The 14547-nt window shown below is 48.2% G+C and overlaps 1 protein-coding gene across 1 annotated transcript in view; it reads left to right on the top strand.

Moving 5' to 3' along the window:
* Positions 1–7674, top strand: part of SMYD2 (SET and MYND domain containing 2) — a 53707-nt gene extending 46033 nt beyond the window's left edge. The window contains exons 8-12 of the mRNA XM_018060735.1: positions 122–232; positions 921–1041; positions 2089–2263; positions 4972–5080; positions 7232–7674. Coding sequence (XP_017916224.1) covers positions 122–232; positions 921–1041; positions 2089–2263; positions 4972–5080; positions 7232–7312 — 597 coding nt within the window. The 3' untranslated portion in view covers positions 7313–7674. The remainder of the gene's footprint in view (positions 1–121; positions 233–920; positions 1042–2088; positions 2264–4971; positions 5081–7231) is intronic.

The following is a 14547-nucleotide window of genomic DNA, read 5'->3' as shown; positions in this document are numbered from 1 at the left end:
CACTCCAGTGTTCTTGCCTGGAGAATTCCATGGACAGGGAAGCCTGGTAGGTGGCAGTTCTTGGGGTCACAAAGAGTCCAGACATGACTGAGCAACTAATGCTTTCATTTTTTCACTTTAGGTTTTTACCAGCTACATTGACCTCCTGTACCCAACGGAAGATAGGAATGACCGGTTAAGAGATTCTTATTTCTTCACCTGTGAATGCCGGGAGTGCACCACCAAAGACAAGGTCAGCACCTTCTCCCAGCACAGATGCTGACTTGGCTCTCTCTCAGGACCTTTCTGCCAAGCGAGCACCCCTGCCTGAGTTGGGCGTCTCCTCGTGTTTTTGAGCCTTTAAACCTGCTTTACTAGCACAGCCCAGGGGATCCAGTCAGACCAGGTCTCTGTTCCAACTTGATTCTCCGAGCTGATGAAAACATTTCCATCACATTGTACAAATAAGAGAAGGATTCGCCAAATTGCTATTTCTTTAAAAGAAATGGATGCTCCAAAGAGAGGGGAGGGAGAAAGATGAGCAGCGAGGTCCACCCACAAGGAGGTGGACAGCACTCTCCAGCTTTCCCATTCTTCACCAGACTCCACAGAATTTTCTCGGACGTCACCCAGGTTACCTTGTCGGTGCCTCCCTCCTTACTTTATTCCCTTGACTTCATAGATGTGTGAAGACATATTTGCCCACAGCAAACATCGAGGCAGGTGTCCTGCCTCGATAAGGGGCACCTCAAAAATGAGTAGTATTGTCTTTCTGTGAGTAGGAAATGAGTATCGAACTTGCCCGCTGCCTGATTCCCTTTCATTCTTTCGTAACCTTAGAAGGGGCAAGCCTGTCCCTCTGGGTGGGGAAATGTTCTATTTGAGAGATTCACCCATCAGTATGGTTTCCGTGGGAAGTAACCTATGGCCATCTCCCTCAGGATAAGGCCAAGGTGGAAATTCGAAAGCTGAACGACCCCCCGAAGGCAGAAACCATCCGCGACATGGTCAGATATGCGCGCAATGTCATTGAGGAGTTCCGGCGAGCCAAGCACTACAAATATATCCTTTGCAACCTTCCCGGTCTTACAGGGGGCGTTGGCGAGCTGGGCACCGGAAGCAGGAGAAGGGTGGGTTTCTGAGTATCGAAGGCAAGACGTTTCCTATCAAAGGATGGCCAGGGTGAAGACTTCCTGGCCATCCACGACCTGTAGTCAGCTGCGTCAGTGTTTCCCAATGTTGCCCTTATTTTTCTGTGTTGGACTAGTTTGCTCAGGAGCTCATCCTGGTGGACGGCTTTTATTTTCTAAAAGTGGAGAACAGTTCCTTGAAGACCCTTACTGATCGAGTATCTTCCTTTGGGCAAGGCACCTTACTGAGGGTTTTGCTGTGTAACAGGTGGAAACAGGCTTATAGGTAGCAGGTCATTTGCCCAGGGCACGCTGTTCAGCAGGGCAAGGTTTTGCCCCAGGTTTGCCAGCACAATCCATATTTTTAACCACCATATTATAGCGTTTTCTTGGGTAGATTTGTACTGAAGAAAGGAAACCAGTGAAAGGGAATTAAAGAAAGGCTTTTTTTTTTTTTTCCTGAGCGTAAGAAAGAGCTTTCCTGTGTTGGAGAACGCTTCCTTAAGAGCTTTAGCGAAAGTTCCCAGCTTGGGTGAGGATTTAGATTTAACCAGAAGATTGAAGATTTTTTTTATTCTAATCAACATTGTTCACAGCTGAAGGAAGGCTGTGTTCCCTGTGGCTAAAATTCTTTAGTTGTGTTTAACAGCTGAGGTCTTCCGTTTTTCCTAGATTTTTTTTCCTTCCAGAAAAATATGAGTCCTTTCACTTGCTTGCCTTTCTGTAATTTACTTTTTCAGACGGTGTAGCTGGGGATGGAGTGGGCAAAACAGTAACTCCTTGCCCCATTTCCGCTGCTCCCCGCCCCCTGCCCCCTCCCCCCTCCCCTCTCCCTCTCTCCCCCCCCTCCCTCTCTCCCCCCTCCCCCCCTCCCTCTCTCCCCCTTCGCCCCCTCCCCCCTCGCCCCCTCCCCGCCCCCCGCCCTTGGGAAGCGTCCTCGTGAACTGCCAGGCCGGTTGGTTCCTTGACTCCACAGCACCCCCTAGTGAGCTGCTGGAGATCTGCGAGCTCAGCCAGGAGAAGATGAGCTGCGTGTTCGAGGACACTAACGTGTACATGCTGCACATGATGTACCAGGCCATGGGTGTCTGCTTGTACATGCAGGACTGGGAGGGAGCCCTGCGGTACGGGCAGAAAATCATCCAGCCCTACAGGTGACTGCACGGGCTCTTCCCATCAGCGTAGCTCGGAGTAGAGTTGGGTGGTTTGGAATGCGCCCGTTGGCCATCCCATGTCTTCACACTGCCATGTTGGAGCGGGCCGGGAGCAGCTTTCTCTCCTCTCCATGACATCTGCAGGTGCAGGCTCAGGGTGCCTCCCCTGGGCCCAGCCTGTGCCCTCCACCACCCGGAAGAGACACCCAGGGAGGCAGGTTGAGGTGACTACCAGGTGAGGGGAGGGCTGGGGCAGGATCCCTCCTAGGACCCGTCCAGGATGCTCTGTTCACTGGAGTTAATTCAGACCAGTGTGGAAAAGCCACTGGCTGGTTTCTCCTCCTTGCTGTGCCTTTTAAGTTAAATGGCTCTGAGTAATTGGTTAGCGGTGGCCTCAGAAACACTCTTTTGTTTTCCAGCTCCTTCTTTTGCTTTTTTAAAAGTGCAGCCTCAGTTTGCACCAGCTTCTCTGGCGGCTCAGGTGGTAAAGAATCCACCTGCAGTGCAGGAGAATTGGGTTCGACCTGTAGGTTGGGAAGATCCCCTGGAGGAGGGCATGGCAACCCACTCCAGTATTGTTGCCTAGAGAATCTCAATGATAGAGGAGCCTGGAGGGCTATACAGTCCGTGGGGTCGCAGAGTCAGACACAACTGAGTGACTTTCACTCACTCACTCAGTTTGCAAATAAGGAAACTCTGGGACTGCTGGTTGCAGTTATTTAATATTCTCCCATAGATTTGATTAAAGTAAGTTGGATTTTAACCTGTAATAATAATGAATGTAAATCATGGGAAGGTTTCCTGTCGAGAGGGCTAGGAAGGTTAGCAAACCTTAAAGTGGGTGACAGGAGGCGGCTCTGACTAGCTGCTTCAGGGCCAGGCTGACCTAGATCAGATCACTGGGGTGCTTGTTTAACATATTTCTGTTAAACGTCACAGAGTCTCTTCAAGACCAAGCGGCTTCGAGTCTCTTGGCATCGCACCTGAAGTCTCTGTGTGTCAGGCACCCCGGTGCTTTTGCTTAGTCCTCAGTACTCCTTCAAGTTCTAAGATCAGGGCTTATGTAACCTGTGTCTAATCTGAATCTCCACTGACCACTTGGCCCTCCACTTACCCCACAGTGCCGTGATGAGCCAGCAGGGGGAGCCCACGGGGCAGCCAGCTCCTAAAATCTGCTCCTAGAAACAGAATTTGATCCTGTGGGGATAATCTCACAGCCTGTCCTTCCTGAGATGGGTGAGGAAGTCCATGCACACTTCCCCCCTTGAGATCTGTACGGGGAGAGAGAACTTGCATGAATCTTGGCCTTGTGGTTGCTCTCCCAGCAGGGCTTGCCATGCTCCACCCTCTATTAGCTTTAGGGAGGCCCTCTGGGGAGGCCCAGCACTGCCTTCCCTGGGTCACTGTGCCATGCTTAGTGGCTCAGTTGTGTCTGACTCTTTGCAACCCCATGGACTGCAGCCCACCAGGCTCCTCTGTCTATGGAATTCTCTAGACAAGAATACTGGAGAGGGTTGCCGTTCCCTTCTCCAGGGGATCTTCCCAATCTAGGGATCAAAGCCAGGTCTCCTGCATTGCAGGTGGATTCTTTACTGTCTGAGCCACCAGGGAAGCCCAGGAATACTGGATTGGGTAGCCTATCCCTTCTCCAGGGGATCTGCCCAACCCAGGAATCCAACCAGGGTCTCCTGCATTGCAGGCAGATTCTTTACCAACTGAGCTACCAGGGAAGAATTTGATACTGTGGGCATCCCCAGGGATTCCACATGCCTGGGAATACAGCGTGAATGTGTCTATGGACTTTGAGGACACAGCAGGTAGAACAGACCAGCCTGTAAACAAACACCTCCAGCTCCTACCTCCCCACCCCCAAGAGCCTCTTGGGCTCTTCATAGGGAGATGGCTCTTTCCTAGGCAGGCCTATCAGTCAGCCTTCAGTTGAAACCAGAAAGAGAAGACCTCTTGTATACAAAGCCCTCTCTTGGACAGTGGAGAAAAGAAGTAGGAAGTATGACTTTAGAGAGCTTATAATTTTGCTAAACCAAATGACATCATAGAGTGTGACAGAAAGCTGAGGTCTTGATTCACTGGTGTGTGTGTATCTTTAAGGATACTGTCTTTTTAACGTGACGGCATATTCATAAAGAGGGAATTTACCTTTTTATTTTTTTGCTGTGCTGGGTCTTCATTGCGGTGTGCAAGCTTTCTGTAGTTGTGGCATGCGGGTTCTCTAGTTGAGGCACACAAGCTTAGCTGCCCCAAGACATGTGGGATGTTTCTTCCCCGACCAGGGATCAAACCTGCGTCCCATGTGTTGGAAGGTAGATTCCTAACCACTGGACCATCAAGAAGTCCCAGGAATTTATTTTAAAAGACGTTTTTCCCAATGCCTGCAGCAGGTGCATGTAAAACAAAAATCTGAGGCTAGGATTGAATTTTGTGTTTATTTGTGTCTTTATGTAGGCTCTCCCCTATAGATTTTGTGTGGTTTTTCAGAAGCACACAAACTGCATAAAAGGAAGTGCATCCACAATGAGCAGGCAGGGTTGAACCATCCATGTCTTCCACCCAGCCCCTGCCAGGGTCTGGAGGAGCCTGGCTGCTGTGGACAGTGCAGCCATCAGCTGGGCAGCTACAGGCTCACTGTGTCAGGCCTGTGGACCCTCGGAAGCTGTGACAAGGTGGCCTGTTGTCTTCTCTTTTTCCAGTAAGCACTACCCTCTGTACTCCCTCAATGTGGCCTCCATGTGGCTGAAGCTAGGAAGACTGTACATGGGCCTGGAGAACAAAGCGGCGGGGGAGAGAGCCCTGAAGAAGGTGCGTGTGTGATGCAACTGGGCTGCCTAGTGCCTTGCACTTCCTTTCCTTGCACTTCCCTTCCTGCGGGACGTGGGTGACTGATAGAGCCACAGAGAATGACCTGCCGTGGGCCACCCTCTGGCCATAGGAGTGGGCAAAGGTGGGTTTGCAGGCAGCAGGGGACGAAGTAATTGCACCTTTGGCAAGTTTGCGTCCTGACCCTCCTGTTGAGAAAGGTACATCCACATTGTGGCTACAGGCTCACAGCTGTGAAGGGGGTACTGCCCTTGTGCCCTGGGAAGCCTTGGAAGTGCTGAATATGACCATGCTAAGAGGCCAGCATTATTAAAATGTCTTTTCTGATCCACTATAACAGATAAAAAGAAAAAAAAAAAAAGGCCAAGGATAGGTCAGAAGACTGTGGTGAAGGAATTCTCCAAATTTCTGCTCTTCGGGGTTTATAGATTCATGATGCCCAATTGTGGTAAAGTCAAGGCATTTGGGCCTGGAGAGGCCCTCAGTGTGAGAATTATGCTTTTTAAAGTGAACCTAATAATCATTGACAGTGTTCACTGAGTCCGGTTACATGCCAGGACCTTCATGTGGTCCTTTTCTTTTAATTCTCAAAAAAAAAAAAAAAAAAAAAATGAGACAGGCTTTCCCAGTGAATAAATTGAGATGCAAGCACGTTAAGTAATTTGTTGAGGGTACATGGTGCGGTTCTCATTCAAACTGGGGTCTTTCTGAGTTGAAAGCTTCAAGTCTACCCACTCATGCTGGGACAAACACTCAGGGAGAACCAAGACTCTGGGCGTGGTGTTTGCCAGCTGCTCTGTGCCCAGTGGGTGAGAGCGCCAGGCCGTGCCCTTTTCCTTACAGAAGCACAGTCACTGTCCTGCATATTTCTTCTCATTGCTCTTTCTATGGATGTCAATAGCTGATGAAATACAATCGTTGGGACAGTCGTTATTTATGGAGAAGCCCAAAGTTGATCAACTATAACCTTTGGGACAGTCTCTTTGTACCACTAAGAGAAACACCTTAGGATCATGGACTAGGCCTGGATGCCAAACCCTCCAGATTCCCCAAACCTCCCCAGTATACTATACAGGAAGATGGAATACGGTCCCACATGGTGGAAGGAAGTGCCAGGGCCCACCCAGCCTGGACGTGGGAGTTAAGGATCAAATATTCTGGTTTTGAACCACGGAATCGGTTTTTCTAAGACGACGTTTATTGCCTCGGTGAGGCTGGAGGAACATTAAGCAGTTAGGTCTCAGGTGCAGAGTAAGGAAACTGATTGCAGATCCCTGAAGGATAGAGTGGATCTGAGGAAGGAACGCATGTCCTGAGGTGAATGCGGGGAGTGAGGAGAGACATTTAAGTCACACAGTTCCTGAAGACCTGCACTCCCGCTGGTCCGAGACCTAGGAAGAGAATAGGAACAGAAAGGAAGGCTGGTCAACAGTCACAAGCCGTCAAAAATTCCCTGTTTGAGGGAATGGGAATGATTTAAGTGTTTCTATCTGTGAATAATACCTTTGAACACAGACGAGCAAGATAAATTATTATGGATTACATTAGATATGTCATTCCTATATGCCAGACACTGTTCTAAACACTTGATGTATATCAACAACTCTGAGAGGGCGGTATTGCTCCTGTTTTATTATTACAGATGAGGAAACTGAGGCACAGAGTGGTTAAGTAAATTGCCCAAGGTCACACAGCTAGGAAGGATGGAGCCACCACACTCTCATTGGAAAGAAATCTTATTAAATATATTCTCTCTGGATTCCTCATGCCTATTTTTAGGTTTTTTAAAGAATACATAAAAAGACGTCAGCATACACTTTTCGAAAGGGAAAAATGATTTGGTCGTGTCTTACGCATTAGTAATATGAACTAAAATCAGAAAGGTTTGTCCCTAAATCATTTCTCGATCATTTCTTCAGCTACTGAAGAATGTTTTCCTCAACAGTAGAGACTGGATGACTAGATATGAGACAATCTTGTCTTTTTCCTTTTTTTTTTAAAAGCCAGAGGCTCTGACAGCCACTTAGTATCCTGCACTGTCAAGCAGAGAAGTCTAGCCTGAATTAAAGTCAGCCTAGGGGAGGGAGAGGGGGCTGGCTTCAAACTCTCAACCCCTGTTCCTCTCTCTCCTAGGCCATCGCCATCATGGAAGTAGCTCATGGCAAAGACCATCCGTACATTTCTGAAATCAAACAGGAAATTGAAAGCCACTGAAACTATGCCGACATTTTAGTTTTTATTTAAATTCTAGTGCAGAAACCTTCAAGGAGTTGACTATTTCAGATCATTCACGTCACGCCAGCATTTCTCTAAACTCACTGAATGAAAACATGACTTGCACTTAAACCTTGCACATGGCTTACTTGGACATTGATCTTAATCTTTGACCTAAAATATCAAATTCAGTTTTGAATGCTTCCCCCCCCCCAACCAAGAGATAATGGCATGGTTTCATATATTATACTTTGGACAGATTGTGTCCGAAGATTTAAAACTGTAGTTATTTTTCCCTTCATGACTACTGTAATGTTCTGAGCAAACATGAATGATGAAAGAGAATAAAAAACATAATAGTATTTGAAGTTTGTGTTTTCCTCTGTTGGGTGGAAGTGAAAGTCGCTCTGTCATGTTCGATTCTTTGCCACTCCATGGACTGTAGCTTACCAGGCTCCTCTGTGGAATTCTCCAGGCAAGCATACTGGAATGGGTTGCCATTCCCTCCACCAGGGGACCTTCCCGACCAAGAGATCGAGCCCAGGTCTCCCACATTTCAGGCAGATTCTCTACCATCTGAGTAACGTAGGAAGCCCCCTCTGTTGGTTGGGGGAACATCAGAGACATCACTAGGTGGACAAAGGTCCATCTAGTCAAAGCTATGGTTTTTTCCAGTAGTCATGTACGGATGTGAGAGTTGGACCATAAAGAAGGCTGAGCACTGAAAAATTGATGCTTTTGAACTGTGATGCTGGAGAAGACTCTTGAAAGTCCCTTGGACAGAAATGAGATCAAACCAGTCAATCCCAAAGGAAATCAACCCTGAATATTCATTGGAAAGACTAATGCTGAAGCTGAAGCTTCAATACTTTGGCCACCTGCTGCAAAGAGCCGACTCATTGGAAAAAGACCCTGATGCTGGGAGAGACTCAGGGCAGGAAGAGAGGAGGACGACAGCAGGTGAGCTGGTTGGATGGCATCATTAATGCAACAGACATCATGAGTTTGAGCAAACTCTGGGAGATTGTGAAGGACAGGGAAGCCTGGTGTGATGCAGTCCATGGGGTCACAAAGAGTCAGACAAGACTTAGTGACTGAACAACTAGTGTCTTTTTCATTTCAGTTATTGCGTTCTTCATCTCTGGTTTTCTTTGTTCTCTGATTTTTTGTTAAAAACTTGGCGCTGTGCATCCATTCTTCCCCCGAGTCCTTTACAGTCATTACCGTGAACGCTTTCGCTGGTAGATTGCCTGTCTCCACTTCACTTAGTTCTGGCATCTTCGTCTGGTTCCTTTGTCTGGAACATCTTCCTCTGCCACCTCATTTTGTCTGAATTGCTGTTTGTATCTTATGTGTATGGTAGCTCTGTTGCATTTCTCGACCTTGGAGAAGTGGCCCTCTGTAGGAGACGTCCTCTGTTTCCCAGAAGAACACTCCCCCTCTCGTTGCCCAAGCTGTATGCTCGAGGAGTTCCCCCTAAAAGAGCTGCATGTATCCTTCTTTTGGGGGGCTATGTGGGTGGTCTGGTAAGTTTGGCCCCTAGTCTGGTTGGTTGTCATCCCTGCCTTGTATGGATGCTGCTGGTTAGTGGGGCCTGGTCTTGAGGCAGCTGGCCGTGGAACCCTTGGGGGCCTTGGGGGTGGTGCCGGCTCACTGGTGGGCAGAGTCAGGGCCCAGAAGCCGCCAGGGCTGTTGCCTGCCCCCTGGTGGGTGACGCCAGGCCCTGGACTTAGTGCTGGCCTATCGGTAGGCAGAGCTGGGTCCTGGAGTTTGGTTATGGGGCTCAGAGATCCCAGAGCTGTTGTCGGATTGCTGGGAGGACCAGGGGAGACCCAGTTCCTGGGTCTGGTTACTGGAGACCGTCATTGGAGACCGGTTATTGACACAGTTGGGTGTGGAGTCTGGGTGTCTGAAAGCTTGTGTTGCCCTGCTAGTGGGCAGTGTCAGGGACCGGCTGATTCCAGGGTAGGGTCTGGTCTCTCTTTTCGGTGAACTCATTCCACTGCAAGATTGTGGTTTTCTTTGGTGTGGTGTCTGCCCCCTGGTGAGTAAGGCTGGTTTAGAGGCTAGAGCAGGGCTGGGGCCTGTCTGCTGGCAGACAGAGGTGGGTGCTGGACTCCTGGTGGGCAGGGCCCGTCTAAAGGTGTGTTGAGAGGTGGCTGTGGGCTCAGGAAGCTTCTAGGCAGCCTGTGTACTAATGAATGAGGCTGTGTCACTTCCCCAGTTAGCTGGTTGGCCCGAGGCAGCCCAGCACTGGCCCCTACAGGCTGTTGGGTGGGGCCCAGTTTGGGCACTAATGCGCTGGAGGGAGGATCCCACGATGGCACCTGCCCCAGTGGCCACGTGGTAGAACACCCCTCAGTATGGCTGCCGCCAGTGTCTATATCTGCAGGATAAGCCACAGCCATCCCTGCCTCTCAAGACCTTCAGGTCAGTTTCGCCCAGGCTCCTATCAAATTGCTGCTTTTTGCTGGGTCCCGAAGTGCGAGAGGTTTTGCGTGCACCCTTTAAGAGTGGAGTCTCTGTTTCCCCCAGTCCTGTGGGGCTGCTGAAATTAAGACCCATGGGCCTTCAAAGCGAAGTGCTCTGGGGGCTTATCTTCCTAGTGCAGAACCCCCAAGCGGGAGAGACTGATGGGGGGCTCAGAGCCCTCACTCCTGTGGGAGAGCCACTGCAGTCGAGTTATTTTCCAGTTTGTGGGTCGCCCCGGGACCCAGGGAGCGTGACACTTGATGATGTCCCGAGTTTGCCCCTGCTGCCCCTTCTCGTTGTGGTTCCTTCTCTCGTGTCTTTAGTTGTAGAAGATCTCTGCTGGTGGGTTCCAGCTTGCTCATCAGTGGTGGTGCTGCAGACAGTTGTGATTTTGGGGGTGTTTGTGAGAGGAGGGGAGCTGAGGCTCTAAGGATCTCCTGTTAGCTTTTCTTTTCAAACATGACGTCGTTTTTCTTTTGAAGACGTATCACTGTCTTGTTGCCACAGTCAGCTTCTACGCAGAATGACCCGTGTGTTTAGTGAAGTTTGCTTGCATCTCCTGTCACCCCTTGTGGCTTATGGTGCCTCCCATCTTCATGACGTGAAACAAGCCGGGACGCCTCTGTGGGTGAGTGACTCCTTGCACAGTAATAGTGTTGAAAAGTGGGTTAGTCGCTGAAGCGGTTATAGTGCCCTGTTACTCATCAAAGAGACAGGAAAAGTGTCCACCCTCATCACCAGGGGCTCCCTGTGAGAGTCTAGGGCGGTTGATCAGTTGGCTGAAAATAAAGGCCAGGGCTGTGCTCTGCCCAGCTCAATCGTGTCCAGCTCTCTGCAACCCCGTGGACTGCAGCCCACCAGGCTCCTCTGTCCATGGGATTCTCCAGGCAAGAATACTGGAGTGGGTAGCCATGCCCTCCTCCAGCGGACCTTCCCAACCCAGGGATCGAACCCACATCTCTTGTGTCTCCTGCATTGGCGGGCAGATTATTTACCACTGAGCCACCTGGGAAGCCATTTTTAAAGAGATGAGTCATGCTGTTAGTAAACTTGAAAGACAAAAACGAGAATTTGGGTTTTCTATAGCAGCCTCTGCCTGTCTTCTCTCCCTCGACAGATCGGGATGTAAGTAAATGACGGTGGGGTGGGGGCAGCACATTCTTGGCGTTTAATAAGGGTTATCACTAGCAGTGAGAAAGCTCCATTTCTAGGCTCTTCACACTCCATTTACCTAGCAATTACCCCTTTCAGGTTTTGTTCTAACAATGATGACTTTGGGAAATTTCAAACTAATCCTTCAGCGTGTTATACAGGAATGAAAAGTGGGTAGAAATAAATGGGCTTTAAAGAAGTTAAGAAGCAGGTTTTTCCCAGGCACATTTGCCTATGAAAATAACCCTAAAAGTGAGCAGATGCTTTCAACTAAGGCAAAACATACAGAGTACAGAAAAGATTCAACTGTTTTCTCTGGAAAAAAAAAAAAAAAAAGGTTTATTGCATTTGGAAGTCAATAGATATCTTTTACAAAAAAGGTTAGAATAAAGATCTCACATTTGTAAAGGCACATATGAAACATTTTACAGCAATGACGGGCAGTGAGGACGTAAAACAATACACAACTAGGACCAATATCTAAAGACTTTATAAAAACAGATAAGAAACAGTGCAAAAATACTGTCAAAAGTCAGTTTCATACACTTCATAACTGCGTATAAAACTGGCAAGCATAAGCTTATTTACTGATATAAAAAAAGCACATAGAAGAGCATGCATAGATTTATTTAAGGCTTTTAATATTTTCGAGAGAGAGTCTATAAAAGTAAAGTTGACATTTGAACATTAATCACTCCCCAACTCAGGGAATGTCCTATAAATGTCTCCCCCTCCCCTTCTCCTTACAACTAGCTTGTCGTAATGAGACTGGACTTCCATCTTGCACGGTAGCAAGTGGACACCTCGGGGAGGAGAATGTGTTCTCAGGATCCCAAGTCCCCACTCTGGAATGCATGTCTCACAGCAAGAACTCAATAGGTGGTTAAATGTCCAGGTCAGCCCTTGCCAGCCAGCCAGCCAGCCACGCACGGCTGACAGCCTGCAGTTCAGTGGTGCTGGATGTCAGAAGGCTTCCGTGGACTGACTCAAGAACCTTAAGAACAAACCGGTTTCTACATTAGGGACTTGTCTGGACATCCGAAATGAGGCCTATTAAATGTCAACTGGCTTGAATGATATAAAAACTGACAACATATTAAAGACAGAGACCAAGGAAAACTTCAAAATACTGAATTAAGTAGCACAATTACAGTCCAGTGAAACAAAACAGATTAGCATGTTACTTGATGTAACACAGGTTACCTAAGGTTACACATTTAATAGTCATCTGCATATGTAAACCCTTTTTTATCCCATTTACATATATATCCTCAAGCAAGTCAGTTGACTATTGAAGGAACAAAGGACATACACAGGAAATCATCTCTGATGAAGAGTAACCTTACTTTTGAAAGGATAAGTTTGATAGATTTTAAAGATTCCAAACTGGCAAGAAAGTTCAGTCAAAGGAAGTTGCAGTAACATCTTACAGTGTTCACATGGGGGGCAGAAAATGGCTCTGAATTACAGCTCTCAGTTCCAAGCTGAAGGTATTTATTAGCTAACACTGCAATTCAGGGAGGTGGGCGGCCCCTGAGAAATGCTGAGAATACCAGGTACCTCTGCTCTGAGAGCCAGCCGAGCTCAACTCGGAGCAGGATTCCTGAGCTGTTAGCAAAACAGTTCCACCCCAAAGCACAGAAAGACCCCAATCCAATGTTTCCAGGCTTGTCCCCAAGACCTCTGTCAGGTAAGGCGGCCTCTGTGTTTCCCTTGAGGAGGAGGTTGGGAAGAAAGGTTCCATCACAGACTGGATGAATAGCAATCCTGCCCCTCCCTAGACAACTTTGCAGCTTGTAAAAAGTCCGCAAAGAGCCCAGAGCTCCACCCATTTCACCAGACCAGCTAGGCTCTGTAGGGGCCACGATGAAAGGAACACGGTCTGCAGGAAGGGGCTGGAGACTGTCTGACTCACACGTGTCATTATGCCAAAGGCAGTCACTGGGGATCCATGGAAGGTCACCTCAAAATAAGCCTGAGAGACTGCTGCAATCTTTGTTCAAACAGGACTGATCATCGAATCCAGCTTTTCGTTCATCCCTTCTAGTCCTAAATGATAGTGTTGATCACCAAGGGGAAAGAGAGGGTGGAAGGTCAGCTTCCTGGTTGCTGACAGCACCTGGCTATTTTCATTCTGGTTACTTCCATTTGCCAGATTCTATTCCTTGAAACCACGCAAGTGCCAGATTTTACTTTTTGAAACTATAGAAGCATGCTAAGATAAGAATTAGATTCCCTAATTTTATAATTTGGAGAGATTTTAAAGAGTGAGTCCCTATAACTAGATTCAACCGTTTTGTAAGGGTTGCACCAGGAGGGTAAGGAAGGAAAAGGTGTTGCTGTCGAGAGCTGCTCCATAAAAGCAAATGAGAAAAGGAAAGGTCGGCACCCTCCTAAGTGCACGCAGGGTGCTCTCAGAAAGGAGAGGGTGACATCAGAAAGTATTCCCACCTGTGCTCTCAAGTGAGCCAGGGAACTGCTGTTATATATTGACATCCTCCTGGTTCTCATGCGCTGATTACAAACACGGCATGCTGGGAAGGGGGGCCCCCCAGGAGAGACACAGTCAAGACGCCCAGGAGCAGCGATGGCTAATTCCAGAGCTGCGTGGATGAGCAAAACATTCTGCTGAAAAGGCTGCCAGCAAACGGAGGGCCACTAGCAAGCAAGGGGAGGGGTCTTCCTGAGCAGTGGATCGAGGCAGGGAGCGGAACGCAGAACGTTCTTCAAGCTCTCCCACAACAGCGAGGACACAGTTTAAACCGACCAGCGAGGGTGCCACCGATCTTCCCACTGCAGCCAGGTCTTATCTAGGAGTGAGGCTTCACTTGCACCCCTCTGACCTCGCAGAGAAGGACGGAGTAGGAGAGACACCCCTGAGTTCAAAAAGTTCTTTGAGTCCAGAACGTTTTGATAGCAACTCCACAGCTGATCTATAAAAGCCTTCCTCTTCCTCCCCCCATTTACAGCTCTTCTCTGGGCAAGCTCCTGGTGTTTTGGGGAAAGAATGGCCTTGACAGCCCAAAGCATGGCAGAGGGAACAGATACTTTCTAGACAGATGTTCATCATAGTCAGGCTTGCCCATCAGCTCATGCCCTCCTGTCTTAAAATGTCCTTGAATTTATTTTTAAAATGGGAAGGCTGACCAAAGCTGAACAATAGGAACTGATGCACGTCCTCCCTTTTACGGCACCAAACAACAATAAATTATGCGGTCTTGTGACATCGACTGGATGCCAGATATTCAATGCCAGCCTCATGGACATTTAACAGAGAACTTTTTAGTTTGGCCTTGAGAAAGAAGATGCAGCCATAATAAGCCGGAAAAAATAAGTAAAGTAGTAAGCTGGTAAAAACACCTACCCATCTGAGTTTCTAATGGAAATTCAAAAGCTCAGAGCAGGCAGGATAAAGGTTGAGTATTTGGCAAGCAGGTCATCGAATTTTCAGGGTAATACATATGAGTTGGCAGAATTTGATTGAATACACCTGCCCATTTCTCCCAGGAATGTTGCTGCTCCTTTTAACAGTAAGGTCTTCTGCCCCCAAATGTCTTAGAAGCTGAGGCAAAGAGAAAGACCACTCTGCTACCTTGCTCAGAGCTCAGAAG

This window comes from Capra hircus, chromosome 16 (assembly GCF_001704415.2).
Source record: "Capra hircus breed San Clemente chromosome 16, ASM170441v1, whole genome shotgun sequence".
Taxonomy (NCBI): Eukaryota; Metazoa; Chordata; class Mammalia; order Artiodactyla; family Bovidae; genus Capra; species Capra hircus.
Note: the sequence above shows the minus strand (reverse complement) of the source record. Positions and strands in the feature narration are given on the sequence as shown.